The 23026-nt window shown below is 39.9% G+C and overlaps 1 protein-coding gene across 8 annotated transcripts in view; it reads right to left on the bottom strand.

The window, feature by feature from the left end:
• Window positions 1-23026, bottom strand: part of RYBP (ring and YY1 binding protein) — a 69315-nt gene that overhangs the window by 3928 nt on the left and 42361 nt on the right. For all 8 annotated transcript variants that reach the window (XM_067109023.1, XM_067109021.1, XM_067109020.1 and 5 more), the window contains one exon: window positions 18499-18624. In XM_067109023.1, the coding sequence (XP_066965124.1) occupies window positions 18499-18624 (126 nt within the window). The remainder of the gene's footprint in view (window positions 1-18498; window positions 18625-23026) is intronic.

The raw sequence follows: 23026 nt of genomic DNA, 5'->3' as shown, positions 1-23026 counted from the left end.
ATCACAGAATGTACCACATGAAAATATTGTCTGTAATAAAACAAGCAATATAACACTGTAATTTCTTTTTCTATTGTTATTGTAACATATACAATTCAAAACACGCAAAAACAGAGAGCAAATAATAAGCCTCAGTGCTGCTACATATCATTGAAACCAAGAACTATACATAATTGTACATTATTAATATTTAAGAAAAAATATATTATGTAAAAGAAGTATACGTATGGCAAGAATCTTAAGAAATCAATACATAAACAAAGATGCCGTACATGAGTATAATGAACCATGGAATCTAAGATGTAATAACATCAAGCACATGCTTTCAGCCATTCAGTGCTTAAGACAATGAAAAGAGGTAGCTGGATGACATGAAACATGAAAACCCCAAAGTTGTACTATGAAGTGCTAGTCAAGAAAGGTTGAACAGCAAGATGGAAGAAAGAAAGTGGGAAGGGAGATAGAACAATAGGCTTAAAAAGTGGCTGCAAACACCCTTTGGTAACACCTACAGTACATCATGAGATGCAACAACAGCACCACTCATGTCAAGTCCATCCTAACTGATGGCATTCTCTAGAGAGTGTACAGAAGAAAAAACAATGAAGAACCTACAAACAGGTAAAGTGACAAATTAAGTATTACATTTACAAGCAGAGTAGTGTAAAACTCCTAAGCTTCATTCATTTTCCTCATTCTACAGCAAGAAATTAGCTATTTGGTCTTGTGAAAACACAAATTTTAACTGAAACTGATACTTACGGATCTCCAGACAAAAGAGGTACTATTTCACTTTTTTCTTTAAGACTGCTAACTATCTGGCCCTCAAGTTGTCTGTTATTTTCTGTAAGTTAGCTAAAGGACATTCTTTTTTGTATACGTTACAGAACATGCACTGCCTTCCAACAGCAAACTGTGAGTGATACCTGAAGTCCAGCGGATTTCTGTAACTCCAGTATCAGAAGTTTTAATATCTATTGACAAAATATCTAAATGTCCATGCCTAAAATTATCATCTGTTCCATAGTATGAAGTCTGGCTTTTGCAATGGTCTGGGAGCTGGAGATACATTCTTTGAATTTCCATGTTCTGTTCATGGGGACTTGCTCTTGACTTTTGTGCTGCTTTTGGCTATGGTTATCATGGGGCTCTAGTTTTCAAATTCAGACAAATGCAAGTTGGGAAGCATTTTCTGGTACTGTACTGTAATATTCTTGAATTTTAAACTAATGACAACAACTACACGAAATTTCTGGTGTTCTTGACTATTTACATTATATACTGTTAACCCCTTAAAAGACCTATTTTTTAACATAAGGTGTCAAAAAAGATTCCAATTATCTTAATTAATTGAATACATAAGTTGTTTAGACACTATACTTCTTTACTTCAACACAAAATTATTATTATTTTATGTAAAATGCTGTAGTGATTTTTAGAACCTCAATCTGAGACCTTTTTATAGTCATTAACGAGTTATCATACATATTATACCTCTTTTGGTCTATCACGAGATATCTCGTATACAGTACTTAGTTTTAGTAATTTTGAAAATAGGCATTTCAAGGTCAGTAAATGATTATTCAGTATCACTGTCATTATGGTAACTTGCCATAACTGGGCTAAAATGATAAAATAAAGTCAAGAGACTAACAAATTACACGACATCATAATAAATCAATAATATATCGTATAAACAGTCTAAAATTACAAATAAACAATCAAACTTACCTAAAAACAGCCAAAAAGAAGAAATAAAACAGATTCTCACAGTCACTACTGGAGAGCTAGTAATGGTGCATACTCGGCGTAAAAAAATTATACTCGACATATCACAAAGTAGTGGAGGGATTAGCTAACACATTAATGCAATAAATCAATAAAATAACATATAAACAGTCTAAGATGATAAATAAAACAACAAAACTTACCTAAAAACAGGCGAAAAGAAAATATAAAACAAATGAACGAACTCTCAAGATTCCCAGTTACAGTGCTCGACTTATCACAAAATAGTTAAGGGTATTAGCTAACAAATGACACAACAGCAATGTGATAAATCAATAATATAACATATAAACAGTCTAAGATGACAAATAAAACAACCAAACTTACCTAAAAACAGGCAAAAAGCAAAAAAAACAAACAAACAACCAGGATAACCATTGAAGTGTAGTCGGTGCGAAAAAAATAAAAAAGTAAAGTAATTCTCGATAACTCACGACTTCCAGCAGCAAGTACCACTGCCAAACATATGATATAGCATGAGATATCTCAAAGAAGCCTTAAAACAACACTGTGGATCACGAGACATCTCGTATTAGTCCTATATTAGCATTTAACTTTTTTATGAGATATCTCATGGTAAGTCCAGAATTTTAGAACACAGGTCACAAGATATCTTGGGTTAGTCCATTATGGGGTTACTATTAAATACATGACAGGTATGACTTAGAAAACAATCTGGTGACTTATCCAGATGATATTCTACTTGCATCAGTTCCATTTCCTGACTTTAGACCTCTGGCGGTTAACCCCTTACTAGACTAACTCAAGATATGATCAGTGTTCTAAAAATTTTGGACTTACCATGAGATATCTCATACAAAGGTTAAATGCTAATACAGGACTAACATGAGATGCCTCGTAATCCACAGTGTTGTTTTAAGGCTTCTTCAAGATATTTTGTGCTATATCATACATTTGGCAGTGATATTTGCTGCTGGAAGTCATGAGTTATCGAGAATGACTTTTTTGGTTTTTTTTTTTGTGCCGACTATGTGTCATTAGTAGCACTTCAACGGTCATCCTGGTCGTTTATTTGTTTTTTCTTCTTTTTGCCCGTTTTTAGGTAAGTTTGGTTGTTTTTGGTTGTTTTATTTGTCATCTTAGACTGTTTATATATTATTGATTTATCACGTTGCTATTGTGTCTTTTGTTAGATAATCCCTTGACAATTTTATGATATGTCAAGTACTGTAACCGGCGATCTTCAGTTCGTTCATTCGTTTTATATCTTCTTTTCACCTGTTTTTAGGTAAGTCTGGTTGTTTTATTTGTCAACTTAGACTGTTTATATGTTATATTATTGATTTATTATGTTGATGTCATGTCTTTTGTTAGCTAATCCCCTTGACTATTTTGTGACACACTGAGTATAATTTTTTTTCTACTACGCCGAGTAAGCACCATTACTAGCTCTCCAGTGGTGACTGTGAGTGTTTTATTTCTTCTTTTTGACTGTTTTTAGGTAAGTTTGGTTGTTTTATTTGTTATTTTAGACAAAATTACTAAAACTAAGCATAAGAGATATCTCATGATAGACCAAAATACTGTAGATATAATTTGTGTGAGATAACTTGTTAACCCTTAAACGCCGAGCCTCTATTTACAAAAACGTCTCCCGTATGCCGGCGGCGTTTGGGAGTTAGCGCCGAAGGGGAAAAAAAGTTTTTTTCAAAAAATCACAGCACGCTTAGTTTTTAAGATTAAGAGTTCATTTTTGGCTCCTTTTTTGTCATTGCCTGAAGTTTAGTATGCAACCATCAGAAATGAAAAAAATATCATTATCATATATAAATATTGAAATATATGAGTGCAAAAAAAAAAATTTTCATATATAATTTTATACAAATCGCGCTGTGAGCAAAACGGTTAAAGCTAACGGATTATTTTTTTTTCTTTGTATTGCACACTAAATTGCAATGATTTTGGTATATAACAAATTGTAAAAGGATCAAAGCAACACAGAGAAAATATTATCACAATATGATGCATGAATCCGTAACGAGCGGACGTAAAAAATTTTTTTTTTTTCAAAAATTCACCATAAATCAAAATATTGTGCAAGAGACTTCTCGTTTGTTGAAAAATGAAGCTAAATGATTGAATATTACTAGACTGTAAGTGTTTTAGCTTACAATTGCAGTTTTCGACCATTTCGGTCGAGTTAAAGTTGACCGAAGGTCGAATTTTTTCTATTTATCGTAATTTATATGAAAATATTTCAAAACTGATAAAAGTTACAACCATGAGTTATTTTCTGTTGTATTCTACATGAAATTGCGCACATTTTCATATATAAAAGTTTATGTAACGACTAATATAAAACGGTGCAAACATTACGACAACGTGTGAAAGCATTTCGAGATGTTCCACGAGTTACATGTGGACGTAAGGAAAATGTTTTTTCAAAATTCACCATAAATCAAAATATTGTGCTAGAGACTTCCAATTTATTGCAAAATAAAGGTAAGTGATTGAATATTACTAGAATGTAAGAGTTTTAGCTTACAATTGCGTTTTTCGACCATTTCGGTCGAGTTAAACTTGACCGAAGGTTGAAATTTTGGCAGTTATCGTGATTTATGTGAAAATATTTCAAAAGTGATAAAAGCTACAACCATGAATTATTTTCTGTTTTATTCTACATGAAATTGCGCACATTTACATATATAAAAGTTTATGTAACAACTAATGTAAAACGATGCAAACATTACGACAACGTGACGAAAGAATTTCTGAGATGTTTGGCCGAGTTACCGTGCGCAGACGTAAGGAAAAAGTTTTTTTTTTTTCAGAAATTCACCATAAATCAAAATATTGTGCTAGAGACTTCCAGTTTGTTGCAAAATGAAGGTAAATGATTGAATATTACTAGAATGTAAGAGTTTTAGCTTATAATTACGTTTTTTTACCATTTTGGTAGAGTTAAAGTTGACTGAAGGTTGAAATTTTGGCAGTTATCGTGATTTATATGAAAATATTTCAAAACTGATAAAAGCTACAACCATGAGTTATTTTCTGTTGTATTCTACATGAAACTGCGCACATTTCCATATATAAAACACTATGTAACGACTAATATAAAACAGTGCAAACATTACGACAAAGTGACGAAAGAATTTCTGGCGCGGACGTAAGGAAAAAGTTTTTTCAAAAATTCATCATAAATCGAAATATTGTGCTAGAGACTTCCAATTTGTTGCAAAATGAAGGTAAATGATTGAATATTACTAGAATGTAAGAGTTTTAGCTTACAATTGCGTTTTTTGACCATTTCGGTCGAGTCAAAGTTGACCAAAGGTTGAAATTTTGGCAGTTATCGTGATTTATATGAAAATATTTCCAAACTGATAAAGGCTACAACCATGGGTTGTATTTTGTTGTATTTTACATGAAATTGCGCACATTTTCATATATAAAACTTTACGTAACGGCTAATGTAAAACAGTGCAAAAATTATGACAAAATGACGAAAGAATTTCTGAAATTTTCGCCGAGTTACCGCAGCGGATGTAAGGAAAAAGTTTTTTTCAAAAATTCACCATAAATCAAAATATTGTGCTAGAGACTTCCAATTTGTTGCAAAATGAAGGTAAATGATTGAATATTACTAGAATGTAAGAGTTTTAGCTTACAATTGCATTTTTCGACCACTTCAGTCGAGTCAAAGTTGACCAAAGGTTGAAATTTTTTGTAGTCGACGTACGGTACATCCACCTCGCACCCAACAGACAATTTTAGTCGACGTATGATACGTCCAGTAGGCGTTTAAGGGTTAATGACCATAAAAAGGTCTCAAACTGAGTTTTTAAAACTCACTATTTTACATAAAATAATCATAATTTTATGCTGAAATTAAGAAGTATAGTGTCTAAACAACTTATATTTTCAATTAATTACATAATTGGAATCTTTTTGACACATTACGTTAAAAAATAGGTCCTTTAAGAGGTTATTGCCCTTAACAGGTCTGGCTAAAATTTGTGTATGGTGCATATTATGGGAATAACGTTTAACCCAAACAAAATTCAAAATATAAAATGTATGTAGGTACAAGACACTGAATCCCCCAAAAAGATCTTATCACTCACATGTGTCTTTCATTGGATCCTGCTTCTTTAAAGTGAAGGCAACATTCTCAACTGTAATTTAAATTTCAAGAAACCTATCTGACCTACCTCTTCTTCTATTGGACACAAAATATACATAACTTGAGAGACTTAAAACATTTTTAGAGACCTGTCTATCTTGGGGAAATGCTGTTACTGTATTTTGAATACTGTTCCATTTTAGTCTTCAACCTGGCAACTGGTATCTGCTGCCTGCCACTAGCCAAAAAAGATTTTGACCAGTTCTCTTCTGTGCACAGAATTTGGCTAAGATGAGATTGTCATGTGCTCTCTCTCTCTTTTCCATTAACACCACCTTCTATCAGTGTAAAAAAAAGGCACTCACCACTGGCAGAAATTAACCTGTAACCTTGACAGAACACCTATACCCCAATTTTTCCATACTGAAGACACCAACAGTTATAAAGATGACCTTGAAGTCGGCTAATAGGCACACTTCATTTTGGCAACAAGATGAGGCTTCCTTCTTAAAAGTCAACAATTCTTTGGGCTTCAGAGACAACAGTAACCCAAGAAAGATGCATCAGATACAAAGCTATGGGCTTAAGTCCCACAAGATTACCATACCAGCTGTTTATGACCTACTATTTTTCACTGCCACCTGAGCTTCATTACAAATGTCCAGCCAAGGATGGAGGGACAAGGAACTAGCAAAGGGGGTGCAACAGACTGATGGGCATGTCTGATGTGTTTTTAGCTGCCAAACCAGGGACTGGAGGTTCTACTGAAACCAAGGCTGTTCCTCAGAGGCAACTCATCACTATTCTGCCACAGAGATGATCATCACACATTCTTCTTCTGCTACAGAAGCAACAGTATGGCAGGATCTAGCTTCATTCTCCAATATAGATGCACACAAAAGATTTCCACAAGTGTTCCTGACCATGTCCAACTGTCAGCAATGGGTTTTGGGAACTATCACTGCTGTGATGATAAAGTATCCCAAGTTATATGGGAACATCACTAAAGCCTGACGGATGGTGATACCTAAATACGACCCAAATCTGGCTCCCAAAGTACTTGAATTTCAATTAAAAGTTAGCTTAATACATTAACCCCCCATAAAAAAAAGTTGATGTACAAATAGAGTACACTATCACCTAATGGGTATTAGCCACACTAGTGCATTTACAGTATGGTATACTAACGTTACCCCTACACTAATTCATTGGCTGCCATTTTCTTTTGCACTCACAGTAAGGTAAAACCAAGTAACGAATGGGACTGTAAACTTAATGACTAACATATTCTTTGTCACTGTCAGGAAGGTATACTAGGTAAACTTCATGTCACAGAAGTCATATAACGAAGGCACAATTCAATAAAGAAAACGTGTGTACTGTACATATAGAGAACAGGTATTCAATCAATTTAAAATTACGTAAAGACGGACAGAAAAACAACTTGTAAAAATATGTGCGTGCACTAACTACAAGAAAGGAAGAGAGAGAGAAAGAGAACATAAATTTTGCAGATCTGTGAAAAAATCATGAATGGAAATTAGTTAGGCTCCAATGAAAATTTTAAAAATCAGTGAATTCGCGAATCCAGAAACGTGAATGCACAAGGTAGACTGTATTTCTGGCTAGTGTGTTAATCAAGTAGCAGAATGCTTTTGGTTAAAGTGCTGAATCAGATTGCAGGCTGCAATCATGAAGGATCTCTCCAATATCCTGTCTTCCTTAGACATCAAGGACCTCAGTGTCTCATTCATAACCATGCCTGTTCCTGGACAATGCAGTCAAACAGCTCTCAGGGAAATTGACTTTAGCAATACTAGGGTACAAATCTCCCACCTGGGCTGCACAGCTACTTCTTTGAGGCAGCAATCGAACCTCAGCAGTGGGGGTAACTGAACAGGTTATTTCCTCCACTAAACACTCAAGATGACATGAAGTTCTACAGTAATTTGTATTTTTCTGAAGTATACAAACCAGTCTTTTATATAGAAGTATCCTCAGTGTGAGCTGGAACAATCACTGAACTTGGTAACAAGCGTTAACTGGTGGTTATGGGGGCGAGTATGGGAATACCCCCTTGCTCATCTTCCATCACTAGCTACTCATTTCTTCAGCCACAGGGATGAAGCTGGGTGGCTGAGGTGAGAATATGATAAAATTTGTTACTTGTCCCTATGGAAATGCAAACCATCACCTATTTAGGAAACTTACTCCTTAGGTGGGAGGTCATTTCTGACAACTGATTGGAGTTGAAGCCGATACAGATTTGTCATGCTCCTCACTGCATATGTGAGCAGAGGATAGGATGACTCCTCCAACTTCCTACTCTCTCTCTGGTATGACAGAGCAGTATGGCCATCAATCCAAGTGAGACTGCTTGAAAGAGGGCACTCACTCACATAACCGAAAAATGGAACCATGAAATCTCCTGTAAAGAAATTAAAGTCAGCAGACAGCTAGTTCTCACCAATACAAGTGATGGTTTCAGAACCTACCTGTCTGTACTTATGGCCCCCTCCCTTAGTAAAAGGAAGAGCAGGAGATGCATTTTAGAACTATCCTAAAGGCTGGGTGCTCAAAGTGTAGTTATCCATATCTAGCCAGACCCAGCTAATACTTCAGCCTGAGATACTGCTCTAGAAAGGAGGAAGAAAAGAAAGAGAATCCAGTCACTCTGCATTCACAACCCCACAACTTACACTAAGTGAAAAACCTTGGGCAAAATACTTTTCTTTTCAAATGGAGCTGGGTTCCTACACAACTTGTTGAGCAACCTCCTACAATCCAAAGGAGAAGGTATCCAGGGACTTGTGGGCATTGTCCCTCAGGAACAATGAGGTAAAGGATGCCTACATATGCTAGATACCTGCCCTCATTAACTGGAAAATTGAAAAAAGGCTAAGGATGGTCCCATGCCTGGCTTTGTCGGCTCTCACTAGAGTAAGGTGAGTGATATCCTCCTCAGAGGAGTCACAAACTTATTGGGTACCTCACGAAGCCAGCAAGGGTGTTCCAGAACCTCCCTCTTATGCTTGCCTATACTAAAGGAAAAGTCGCCTTCACTCTGGACTAAAAGCATGTAAGAAGCATCTCATCTCGATAACCAACAACAAAAACTCTTAAACTCCTGTCAGAAACTAACAAGTTCTGAGATTTTGCCATAAACTTAGGGACATATGAGAGACCCAACCCCTCCGAGGACAAAATACCATGAAACCCCTTCAACACACTTCGTTGAGACTACTCTCAAGGCCAATCATGAGAGCAAGCTCTCAGTCTAATTCTCTCAAGGATTTGTAAAGTACCAGGGTTTGGCTGCAAAGGACAGATCCATACCCTCTTCGAGAGAATAAAGCAGGGAAATCCAAGCTTCATCAACCAAAGCAGGGAAATTTGGCATTTTTATAATAAAATAAGGTTTTATACTGTATATACCCACCAAGTAATTACATAGCTATTAGTTTCTACTTTAAAGGCAGCTTTAGATTTGAAATTCATGGTAGCACTCTTTTTGTTTTTGTGCATGTAAGTGCCCCGCCCACTTCCAGGGAAGTATAGGTACAACATACAGTAGCTAAAGAGCTCATTTCGTTTATGCTCTACAACACGAAGTTTGTTTATGCTCCATGTCCATGTGTGGGGAGGCAGGAAGGGTTCTGATCATGTAATTACTTAGTAAGTATATATAAAACCTTACTTTTTCAACCCGTACGGACATGACCGGTAGTCAGGAGTTGCCCCTACTTCAGTGGGAGCTTTGTAGTCAGGGAGTACTCCTATGACTTACAAAGCTAAGCAAAAAACAACTGCCCTTGCCTGGGCATGAAACAAAATACACGGACCAATAAACAACCATAAAAAACCATGTTACCTTAACACCAATTAAAAACCCAACCCATCCATTAAAACAGAGATTGGAGGGTACTCCAGGTACCACGTACCCCCAGGTTTCCCAAATAACTCAACTACCCTAAACAAGGTGAAGAGATAAAGGAAAATAGAAGTATTACGCCTACCCCTCATTCCCTAGTGCCACGCCAGCCGTGGAGAATGGACCAAGTGTACTGTAGTCCTCGAACACTGTTTTGACATCACGCAAATAATGGTTGGCAAAGATCAAACAACACTTCCAATAAGTCGATTGGATAATAGCAGAAATAGAGAGGTTGCGCTTAAAAGCCAACGATATGGCTACCTGTACGTCATGGACCTTAACCTTTAACAAAGGTAAATTATGTTCTTGGATCCCCAAGTGAGATTCCAAAATTACATCTCTCAAAAAAGTAGGAGGGCATTCTTGGAGAGAGAGCACAAAGGATTTTTAACTGAACACCAGAGGTTATGAAAATCCCCTCTGATCTTCTCGATTCTCTCAAGGTAATGATCTCACTGGACATAAAACTCTCTCTTGGTCCGAAGGTCCAACCAATTCTGTAAGAGACTTAATCGAGAATGAACGAGGCCATGGATTAAAAGGGTTCTCGTTCTTTGCTAAGAAACTGAAGATGTACATACATACTGCATCTCTTAGGGAGAAACTGACTTGTTTATCCAGAGCTCGCAGTTCACTGACTCGTCTTGCTGTAGCTAAGGCAATAAAAAATAGTGTCTTCCTGGATAAGTCTCTAAAAGACGATGTGTGAAGCGGTTCAAAAGGGGGGCCCTGACAACCAATGCAGTACTGCAGCTAGGTTCCAAGAAACTGGAGTTTGAGTGTTCTATTTCATTGTAGCGAAATACTGCCCACTTAGCTTGGTACAGTTTGGAGAAGAAGATTTGCATCTACATCTAGAAATAGCATTTGCAACCTCTCTTGAAAACTCTTTTGTTCTGACAGGCTTCCTGACAGTTTGATGCCTGTCAGAGCGAGAGTGGACAAACCTTGATGAAAGAAACTGAAGTGAGTTTGCCTGAGCAGATTTTTCCACTGTGGAAGGAGCCGGGAAAGTCCGACAGAAGCTCTAGAAGGTCCAGAAACCATTCCTTTTGAGGCCAAAAGGGGGCCACCAGAATCACTGATGTGTTGTGGGAATTCCTGAATTTGTTTATGACTTCTCTCACTAAACTGAACAGAGGAAAAGCATAAACCTCCAGATCCAACCAGTCCTGGAGCATCGCATCCATTGCCAACCCCTGAGGGTCCAGCACCGGAGAACAATACAGGGGAAGGCGATGATTCCTGGAAGTTGTTAACAAGTCTACCAACAGCTTTCCCCACCATTTCCACAGGTCAGTGCACACCTGTGGATTCAGCGACCATTCAGTGGGTAGAACGTGTTTGCAACGGCTCAACTCGTCCGCTAATATGTTCAACTTGCTTGCTACATAAATGGGGACCTCGCAGCGAAGGACTTCTCTGAACGCTAGCGAAGTAAAAAATTTGCTCCTTCACTGGGCACAGTACACATATCCAGAAAACAATGCTGGTACACCAAAAAATTAAAAACACCTTCACCCAACCATTAAAAGACCTGGAGGGTGTCCCAGTGCGGAGTATATCCCCAGGCTCCCCTAGGACTCAGCACCAGTTTTCCAAGGCGAAGAGTAAAATACGGAAGGAAAGCTTCCTATACTCCCTTTCCTAATGTCGTGCCAGCCACCAATAAAGGACCCAAGGCACTGCAATCATTAAAAACTGTTTCCACATCACGTGGATAATGCGTCGTAAATACTGACTTACATCTCCAATAAGTGGATTGGAGAAGGGAAGCAAAAGAAAGTTTATACCTGAATGACAAGGACATTGATACAGCTCTAATCTCATGAACTCTCACTCTCAGAATGGGTAGAAGCTCTTCTCCCACTTGGGAATGTGCCTCAAGAGTGAGATCTCTTAGGAAGAAAGAGAGGGCATTCTTTGAGAGAAGTCATGAAGGGTTCTTCACTGAACACCACAGGTGATTGGACGGACCTCTTATATTGTCAGTCTTATGGAGGTAGCATCTGCGTGCCCTTGTCAAACAAAGGAATCTTTCCTCACCTACTGAACCCACCACCTGAGTTAGGTTTTTAATGCCAAAAGAACATGGCCAAGGTTTTCTGGATTCTCATTCTCAGCGAGAGAGCCAAAGGTGTAGGAACATATCGCATCTCCATTAGAGAAACCAATTCTTCTATCTAGAGCCTGGATCTCACTCACTCTCTTGGCTACTAGGAAAAGGGTCTTCATGGTTACGTCCCTTAATGAAGTAGAGTCAAGAGTTTTCAATGGGTGGACCGGAAAGCCATTTAAGTACCACAACCAAGTTCCATGATACTTGTTCTAAATCTTTTCATTTCAACATATCGAACGATTTAATAAGATCGGATTAATCCTGATTCGAAGAAGTATCCAGGCCCCTATGCCTGAATACTGAGCCTAACATTGCCCTGTAACCTTTGGTAATGGAGGAGGATAAACCCTTAAAAGTTCTAAAAAACAATAAAAAATCAGCAATCTCTGTCAAAGATGTCTTAGAAGAAGAGACATGATTTGTTCTGCACCAAGTGCAGAAAAAGCCCACTTGCTTTGGTAGACACTGGATGAGGACTGTCTCCTACATCTTGAGATAGCTTCTGCAGCTGCTCTCGAAAAGCCTTTAGCTCTGATGAGTTTCTTGACAGTTTGAATCCTGTCAGAGATAGAGTGGATAACCCATGATGGAATCCCTGAGATGGGGTTGTCTGAGAAGCTTGTGTTTTTGAGGAAACAGTCTTGGGAAGTCAGACAGGAGACTTATCACGTCCGGAAACCATTCCCTTCGTGGCCAAAGCAGAGCTACGAGGATCATCGAGGCATTCTTATCTATCACTTCCCTTACCATCTTGAAGGGAGGGAAGGCGTACAAGCTGGTCGGACCAGTCTAGAAGAATGGCATCTGTTGCCCATGATGCGGGATCTGGTACTGGAGAACAATAAAGCGGAAGACAGTGATTTTTGAAGGTCACAAAAAGGTCTATTGTTGGCCTTCCCCACAACTTCCTCATACCTATGCATACCAACAGGTTCAATGTCCATTCCGTGGGTATCACTTGGTTGTTACGCCTCAGCTGGTCCGCTAAAACGTTCATTTTGCCTTACACAAACCTCGTTATCATCCATGTCTGGTTCTGATGAGCCCAGAGAAGAAAGTCTCTCATCACCATGCAAAGGGAGAAGGAATGAGTTCCCCCTTGCTTGCTTATGCAGGTCAGGGTGGTCATATTGTCTGAGTATACTGCAATAGTTTGTCTCAAACTTCCAAATTGAAGGCTTGCAATCTGAAACTGATTGCAGTCAGTTCTCTCATGTTTATGTGCCAACTCTTCTGTTCTTGTGTTCACCTTCCGGTGACTTCCTTGTCCCCAAGGAGAGGGCCCCAACCTAAATTGGATGCGTCTGCATAGAAGCTCAGGTTGGGGTTCTGAGGAAAAAGAGACTTCCCTTCTAGCAGCCTGTCTTCGGACCTCCACCACAGCAAGTGCTCCTTGATGTCCTGGGTTATTGGAAACACAAAGGAGTCTGGATATTTCTTTCGGTCCCAGTTGTCTCGAGATAAAACTGGAGTACTCTTAAGTGAAGTTTCCCCAGGGAGACAAACTGTTCGATGGGAGCCAAGATTCCAAGGAGGCTCATCCACTTGTTGGCCGAACACATTTGGAGGGAGAGAAACTTGTCTATTGTCTTTAGACAGGATTCTACCCTCTTGAGAGCAGGAAAAGCCCAAAAAAGACGAGAATTCAGACTTATTCCCAAACATGCTATCTGTTGGGAGGGAACTAGTTGAGACTTCAGGAGGTTGATCAAAAGTCCCAACTTTTTGCTAAGCAAAGCATCTTTTGAATGTCGCCTGTGCAAGCTTCCTTTGTTGGAGAACGAATGAGCCAGTTGTCCAGATGGAGTGCAATGTTGACGCCCACTAGGTGAAGCCAACCCGCTATCAGAGCGAGAACGTGGTTGAAAACTTGAGGGGCCGTTGAAAGTCTGAAGCGTAGGGCTCGGAACTGGAAAATTTGGTCCCAGAAAACGAATCGAAGTACTTCCTCGAGTCTAGATGTATGGGTACATGGAAGTACGCATCTTGCATGTCTATGAGGACCAGCCAGTCCCCTTGACGAATGGATGCAAGAATTGAGTGATTTGCCTCCGTTCTGAATTTTGCCTTCTGTACGAAGATATTCAGAGCGCTGACATCCAGCACTGGTCTCCTTCCTCCTGAAGACTTCGTAACCATGAAGGTGATAGTAAAACCCCTCTGATTCTACATCTGTGACTTCTTCTATCGCTCTTTTCTGAAGAAGGGCAGAGACTTTCTTCGACAGGGTTGAAAACCTTCTTGAGCCTACCGAATAGGGGGTTAAGGTGGTGGGTTTATTGACTAAGGGTGGAAAGTCTTCGAAGGGAATAGAATAGCCATTCTTAGCACTTCTACGACCCACTGGAGCAAGAGATGAGCACTGTTCTGCTCCTCTCTTGCTCCATTCTCCCCAAAAAAGAAAGAGCTTGGTGCCCACTGCTGCATGGGGAAAGCCTTCCTCATTTTTTGGATGAAGGTTTGGTTGAAGACTTCTTGATGGCCTTGGAGGAGAATCAGATGTTAGATATAGGCCTTGACTGAAATCTTTGCCTGCCTCCATGAAAGGTCTGACGCGGCAAGGGTGAAGAGGACTTGGCACTGAACAAGATATTCTCTCTAGCACGTTTAGAGGACTGTACTAGGAGATCTTGTGTTGACTTCTTTTGCAAGTCTGAGGCGATTCCATTAACCACCGACTGTGGGAAAAGGAAGTCACATATTAGAGGAGAGAAGAGAAGGGCCAATTTCTGTACTGATGAGACCCCTTTGGAGGTATAAGAGCACCCAAGCTCTCTCTTCTTTAAGATGCCCATAGAATACGTACATACTAATTCACGAAAAGCGTCTCTAATCCCTCTATCTATACAGGATAAGATCCCTAGTCATGAGAAGCGTTTCTAATCCCTCTATCTATACAGGATAAGATGCCTAGAAGATCTTCTGAGAAGTATGCGTGGTTGGAAGGAAAGTCCTGGGTTTTCTTGGCCAGGGCGCCCACTGTCCAATTCAGGAAACTGACCACTTCAAAAGCTTTGAAGATATTCTTCAGCAAGTGGTCGAGTTTGGCTGAAGAAAACATCACCTTAGCCACTGCAAAGGCAGACCTACAGGAGGCTTCAATGAGACCTGACAAGTCCCCTGGGGTGGAGGCAGACACACCCAGAGAGGGAACTTCTACAGTAGTATAATAAGAGTATCTCCTCAACAAACACGAAGGGGGTAACAGAACGCAGCCTTCCCGTACTCTTTTGTCCACTAACCAACACGCCACTTCGTTCATAGCCTTCTTAGCTGAAGTAGAGAGCACCAATTCAGGAAGCTTGGGAGATTCCAATGGAAGATTGCTCATCTGAAAAGCAGAAGCCTGAGAAGGAGCTGTTGGTGAGAATTCAGGAAGAGTACAAAGTAGAAAACGCAAGAGAGCTGAATACGTCATAGTAAGAGTTTCTTTTTCCGGATCATGAGCCTCCTCCTCGGCTGACGAAACTGGAGATGGGCACATCTACTGTGCTAGCTGGAGGAGGTTGCAGTTTCAAAAAACTCAAAATGTCATCTGGACGCTGCTATATGGGAGCCAGAGCAAGACCTACAACAACTGGAACCGCAGAAGAAGACGCTGTCGTCACACGATGAGAAGAGGGAAGATCGGTTGCCGACAGGAGCTCAGGCTTGGGAGCCAATGGGTGCTCAGATGCTACTGATTGTCTGGGCGCTACTGGCTGCTCTGGTGCCGATGGGAACTCCATAGTCAACTGGAGCTCAGGCACTTCTCAAGGCTTAGCAGTTGAAGAAAAAGCTGAAACCGTTACACTGTGAGAGGCCGAAGAACGTCTCAAGAAGTGGGTGGGAGATGAAGGTCACTTGGTCACTGAAGTGTGCTCTGAAACGGAGGGCAGCTTGGGTGCTAATGGGTGCTCCAATGTAACTCGCCTCCACTTAGACACTGTAGGAGACCGATCGGGATCCGATACAAGATGCTTTGCAAGAGAAACCTCTGCCGAAAAATGCTCTGGGCTGTCCCAAAAACTACACGAGGGCTCAGCCTCTTTGACTTTCTTATGAGCCACCTGAGGGGGTGCTAGACACATTCACTGCAGACCTCTTCAGCAGTCTGGATTCATCCTTAAAGCACCACTAGAGCCTGTAATCAGGACTAGATGCTTCAGAACTGGAGGAAAGACAGTGAGCATCCGCGAAAACGCGTTTCCAACGGCGTTTTGTCGTCACCTGGGAATTGGCTACAGGTGTGACTGAGGGGCCAACTGCCCGTGGGCAGGCCCCACCAACCTCCATTGGGTCTCTGGTATGACTTCTCCCACATGCAGGGGAGTGTGACAGGGACCTTCGCCTAGGAGAATCGGCAGGACAGACAGCCAGCTCCTCCATTAACACTTCACTATGAGCACTTCGTTCACGGTTCATAAATTCACAAACTTTTTCATCCAACTAGGACATAGAATGTATTAATGACTCATTACGATGAAATTTCGCTTCAAGAGTGGCAATGGCACTGGGGTCAGAAATATGAGAGCTGGGTACAGGAACATGTTGTACAGCTGAAGAACTGGGATTGGAGACATGACAGAAATAACAGGAACATCAGTGGAAGATTTCAAAGAATCCTGGCTAGCTAGACTTGTCACTCGTAGCATTAGCTTTTCTTATCCTGTCTCTTTCCAACTTGGAAAGGTGTGAAGTCAAAATTTTCCACTGTCTAGGGTCCCAGTCAACACATTTAGCACAAGTCAGATCTATAGAGCACACTTGACCCCTGCAACTAGAACACACAGTATGCAAATCATATTTGGCAGAAAGAAGTCAATCTCGTATTGCAGTCTTTACTGCAATAGCAAGTACTAATGTACTTGCATCGGACACTGTCAAAAGCAAGTTGGTAACTAAGTTCAATCTCGTATTGCAGTCTTTACTGCAATAGCAAGTATTAATGTACTTGCGTCGGACACTGTCAAAAGCAAGTTGGTAACAAAGTCTCAAAAGGGAAAACAAGTCAAAATTCTGAAAAATGTCTTAATTGAGTCGGCCTCACTAAATAAATGCCGAAAGGCAATCTAAAGAATTGAAAATACTTCACTGATACCTCAGGAAAAATAACCAGTAAAGCTTACAAAAATCCATAATTTAAGCTGCTGCTCATAACCTTCGTCGAAAGCCAGCAGAAATAAAATTGAGCCTTCTTGCTATGTTGTTTCTCTCCTTTCCTGAAAGTGAGCGGGGCTAGCTGTTTACACCAAAACAAAAGTCACTACCGCAAATTTTCAAATTTTAGCTGCCTGTTAATAGAAACTGACAGCTATGTAATCACTTCGTAAGTTACTTATATAAAATTATTTTTTCACACCCACTACATATTTTCATGTACTGGGAGTTAGCAGGGAGAGGAGCATCATTTGATATACTAGTAGGAATTGGATTTTCTCTGCATCAGGGGGATCTTCCACAAGCTTTACACAATGGTATTCACCTCTTTTTTTTATTTCAAGAATGTATATTTCTTGTGGATTTTCATTGTTTAATTTACAATCCTGTTGTCATTCCCAATATCTTTGAAAAGCAGCACCTCTACCACAAGATTACCCAGTCATAGTTTCAGAGGCAACAGGAACTTGGATGTCACAAGACAGAAGGTAATACATCAACCTCTTGGAGTTAATGGTCATTTTTTTAGCTTTTAGCCTCCATGCATCTGCAATGCTACTAATGGGAAAGACTGTGTGACTACTGCCAACATTAGCTTACAAAATATCAGGGGGAGACATGATCTGAGACCGTCAACTGGCAGTAAACATCAGTAGACATCTTATGGGTAAAGGAAAATCATGGAATAGTCCCAAGGTTTACTGCTAGAGGGCATAACATTATACTGGATAGTCTCAACAACATAAAGCTGGTTTTACCATCAGAATGGTGACTTAATAATCTGGAAGCAAGGTTTTCTGGTTCCTTAGGGTAAAGTGAGGACAGATGTGTTTGTAATAAAACTGAGCTAAAAAGTTCCCCATTGGTGTTCAGCCTAGCTAGACCCAGCAGCCTGAGATATATGTGATGCTTCATCCTTGGAGCCCGGAAGTGAATGTGCTTCCACTTCTTTGCTCCATCAAAGCACTTTCAAACTCCAAGCATCAACGAACACAAACATGATTTTTGCAGCTTGTCTTTGGTTGCAACTATGACCTATTAAATCAATTTTTTACCTTCTTTTTCATCTTTTTGTATATGAGCCATCTACTCACTGGGAATTTTCTTCATGAGATGATGGACTATTAGCCACTTTCTTAAAAAAATAGTAAATTTTGAATAACAATAATAATCCCTATACTGCCCACAGTGATCCACATCTGGCACACTGGGGAATTAAGTACTCTACAGGGTCTCATATAGAAGCAAACATTTTGTTAACAACTTATATTTCAATATTCAAGAAAATTGTTACAAAATCTTAATGCAAATTTTAATACATCTCCCAAGGTGGAGCAGAGTACTACAATAACATCTACTGTTTAATCCCTTTCCCAAACTGCAAAACAATTTCACAAACTTTATGGCAAACCAGACTTCTGATATACTAACCTGCCTTTCTGTAGCGTTCTGCCTTCACCTTTCCTTTCTCGGTCTTTCCTTTCTGATTTCTTCACTTTTGGTGGTACAACTTGTGCCACTTGTGCAGCTACCAATTCTGCATTGAGCCTCGGTTTTCTGGAAGCAATGAAATTTTCAAAAACACTGTAGATTGTTTCTTGCAGTCATGAAAAACTCATAAAAAGATCAAGAATTAATAATCCTGTAATAATGAAATGAAGAAAATTTATTAAGAATACTAAACCTATATTTGGAAAATTAAGAGGGAAGGAATTTAACATCACTTTAAATGTTTACATTGATTAACCTAATGTTTAAAACTGAGAATGCATGTGGTGTTTGATTTGATTTCAAGAAATTTAGGCAGTCAAGTCATGCCAAGGACTAAGGCACTTTGGGCCATTCAGCACTTCAGACAATGAAAAAAAGGGATTTGGAGTGGTTGGAAAGCAAGATGAAGAGCTCTAGAAATTAAAGGGCATGGAGTATAAGGCTCTAAAGGTGAAACTGGGAGACAACTTGCACTAAGAGAGGCTGGACAGCCAAACTGAAGAATGGAAGCATAAGTGGAAGTAAAGTAAAAGGATTGAAGTTAAGTAACTTACCAGCGAGGTAAGTTACTTAACTCTAACAGGGCTGGCCCAAAGGATCAGTCTTAATAACAGAACTCAGACTTTATTATCCTAAAGTGATATCTTTTCCAACCACCTTAAAAAGAGCTGAGTTAAGGAGACAATCCAAAGGAGAGTTAAATACAGCCACAAGCTTTTGCAAAGGTGAAACTTTTGATGACATAAGAGCACAGTTGCCCTCTTATCTTCAGAACGGAGTCAGTAAATAAAAGACTCTCCTCAGAATTTAATCCCTCCAGGCACCACAAACTCCATAAATTGGTGCAAGGAAGAAGTGATTGTACTGAGCAAAAGCTCAGCGAAAGACAAAACCTCAATTATCCTGAACAGTCACTTTGATAAACTTTCCATAACACCAATCCACCAAAGAACTTTTGCTTATCTCATGTGCATGTCTCTTCAAGGGATGAAGACATAAAAAAAGTTGAATTCTTGTACAGAAGTAACATGAGATGGCCCTATGCAGCCTTATAAAAGAAGGAAGACAAGTGTTGGCATTCTTAAAAATAGACACCTTGTGTGCCAGAATGCGAGAACTCTCTCAAAAAAATGCCCTTTTAGAAAAAGATTTAGGTTTCTTCCCAGATTTGACTAGAGTAGCAATGCTCGACTACAACGTGGACCTAGTCTCCAAGATCCCTCTTCTCAATCAAATGCAGGTGAAGAGAAGCAAAATACTCCAACAGCTGCTTAAACACTGAACAAGATACCTCGGCATCAATCTCCTCCTCTGCCAAGTCAAGAGTTGGAGCAGCAGCAGTCGACTCCTAATACAATACCACTGGTAACATGGGAGGGGAGACAATAGGAAGTACACCCTCTGGCAACTCTCCTGAGACACCAAGAAGCAAGTGAGAGAGTAATTACTTAACACCACTGAGCACAGCAGACGACCAAGAAGGTGGTTGGGAGGGGGAAGGGAAGTGACACAACCACCTCATTAGACAATACAGTAATGTTACTAGAATGGTATCTACAGTAGCTTACATACTAACAAAACTACTGTAAAAAGGGCAGAGGTCTAAAGAGTAACAGCAGGTGCAGTGGAAGAGACAAACGATACATACTGAAGAAATAAACTTCAAGGAGTGCAAGGAATGAAAAAAAAAAAAACAAATTGAGATACAGAAACAGAAGAGCTAGATTCAAAAACTGATTGAATTAAATTAAATTAGAATTAGACCAACCTACTGAAGAGGTCATAACTTTAACATTATAGTCTAATCCTGAGCCATTAGCTACAGCAGTGCTAACCTCGGTATTGCTAAAATCTGACGATGGTGATGTATAAATCTAGTACTGTATTAAGGGTTGTGCTTACAGAAAATCCCTCAGCTATCAAGAAAAACATTTAAGGGAATGCGACAAATAAGAGGAAGATGTTGGAGGGCAAATATCAACTCCATCCAAAGAACTGACCTGTTCTCCAACAGTGGAATCTTCCAACTGTTGCAGGGCATTCCTAAGCTCAGGCTACTAACAGGTGAGGGCACCAACACCTTTCCTCTTAAGGGGGACTACATCATATGACAAATTCAACAATAATTTGTATTTTTCCTATCATACAAACCCACAACATCATGTAACAGGAGATATCCTAGGTGCGCATGCGCAGACAAGTATGGTAGACTCGCTTTTGGAGAGTAGCACTAGCTATAAAAGAGGCCCGCAGGACCAGCATCCCCCAGTTTGTGAATAGCCTTGATATTTTGCCCAAGAAGCATGTGAAATCGGGAAAGAGGGGAGGCATGCGGTGGGAAATTAAAAACTCACATGATGTTGTGGATTTGTATGTTAAGAAAAATGACATTTTTATAATAAAAATGACATTTTTATTCTAAAATAATGTTTAACACATACTTACCTGTTAGTTACATATAGCTTTAGTCTTGACGTCACGGCAAAATTTCAAAACGGAAAGCAGCAAAAGTCAGTCCAGTCCGAATATCGGGTGATCGCCCTTACCTGCCCTCTGTCGGGTACTAGGAACTATTCCAACATGCTTCAGAATAATTTGCCTACCTGTCCCCGTGGGGAGGAGGGGGAGCTTTAAGAGTAATATGTAACTAACAGGTAAGTATGTGTTAAACATTATTTTAGAATAAAATGTCATTTTAACACATACAACTTACCTGTTAGTTACATATAGCTGATTGACACCTTTAGGAGGTGGGGCAATGACAGGAAAAAAGAGTTGTTGGAAACAAAGGTTATTAATGTAGAAAATTTCTTAGTTCCTCACCTGCTAAGGTAGCTGATTCCACAGTTACTGCCTCAGTAACCTGCTATCCTTAGAGCAACCTTGGGTATAATGACCTGGTCGCAGATTGCTTAAGCTGGGTATCAGTCACCTAGGACATGGCCGTGACAATACCACAAGTATGCCCCTGCTCAGGGCGCAGCACAAACATCATGAATTACAAAAGGGTCACCCAACACCAAAGAAAAAGCATAACCATAAAAACCAAAACCAACTGTGGGGTAAAACTAACCAACACTTACCCTCACAGACAACCGTAAAAACCTTCACACTCCAAAAAACAAGTAAGTAAAGGTAGGTTAATCCTCCTTTACCCCTTTACCCATTACCGTGCCAAATACAACAAAGGGCCCTAACGTGCTGCACTCATCAAACACTGTCTGCAAATGAGAGATAATGCAAAGCAAATACAGACTTACATCTCCAGTAGGTTGCTTGCACAATATCTTGAAGGAGAGGTTCCTTTTATAAGCGAGAGAAGTAGAGATAGCCCTCACTTCGTGAGCCTTCACTTTACACATTTTCAAATCATTCTCTGAAATATTGGAGTGAGCTTCAGAAATCAGATCTCTAATAAAAAAGGACATGGCATTCTTGGACATTGGTCTAAAAGGGTTCCTGACCGAACACCATAAGGAATCTGAAGGACCCCTAATATCTTTAGTCCTTCGCAAATAATATTTCAAGGCTCTGACTGGGCAGAGGAACCTCTCCTGCTCCTTACCTACCAATTCCGACAGGTCTTCGGAATCTCAAAAGAGCGAGGCCACGGTGCGAAGGGTCTCGTTCTTGGCCATAAAAACAGTTTGAAAGAACAAATTGCTTTTGAAGCAGAGAATCCTACTCTCTTATCCAAGGCGTGGATCTCACTGATTCTCTTAGCTGTAGCTAACAAAACTAAAAAGAGGGTTTTCCTCGTAAGATCTCTTAAAGAAGCAGAATCCATAGGTTCAAATTTCTCAGACATAAGCCACTTCAGGACTACATCAAGATTCCACGAAACAACTTTAGCATCTGACCTCTTAGAGGTACCAAGGATTTAATAAGGTCCGTTATATCTTGGTTATTAGAGATATCCAAACCTCTGTGACGAAAAACAGTAGCCAGCATGCTACGATAACCTTTAAGTGTGGATACAGAAAGGTTCTTATTCCCGAGGAACAAAAGAAAATCCGCAATTCTGCGTCACCGAGGTTCTGGAAGAGGAAATGTCATGATCTTTGCACCATGGGATAAACATATTCCACTTGGACTCATAGACCTTGATCGAAGATGGTCTTCTGGCTCTAGCGATGGATTGAGCCGCTTTCTTAAAAATCCTTTGCTTCTGAGTAGACGTTCGATAGTCTGAACGCAGTTAGCCGCAGACTTGACAGGTTTTCGTGGAAATCTCCTGAAGTGGGGCTGTCTGAGTAAATCTACTCTGTTTGAAGGCTCCTCGGAAGTCGATCAAGAGATCCATGAGAACTGGGAACCAATCCCTGGAAGGCCAGAAGGGGGCTATCAACGTCATCCTGGTGTTGGAGTGGTGCTGAAATTTCCTCAACACCGCACCTAACATCTTGAACAGCGGGAAGGCGTAAAGGTCCAGACCCGACCAATTCAGTAGCATTGCGTCCGTCTGGAA

Source organism: Macrobrachium rosenbergii, chromosome 9 (assembly GCF_040412425.1).
Source record: "Macrobrachium rosenbergii isolate ZJJX-2024 chromosome 9, ASM4041242v1, whole genome shotgun sequence".
NCBI classification, from domain to species: domain Eukaryota; kingdom Metazoa; phylum Arthropoda; class Malacostraca; order Decapoda; family Palaemonidae; genus Macrobrachium; species Macrobrachium rosenbergii.
The sequence above is the reverse complement of the archived record's forward strand: the minus strand, read 5'-3'. Positions and strand labels throughout refer to the sequence as shown.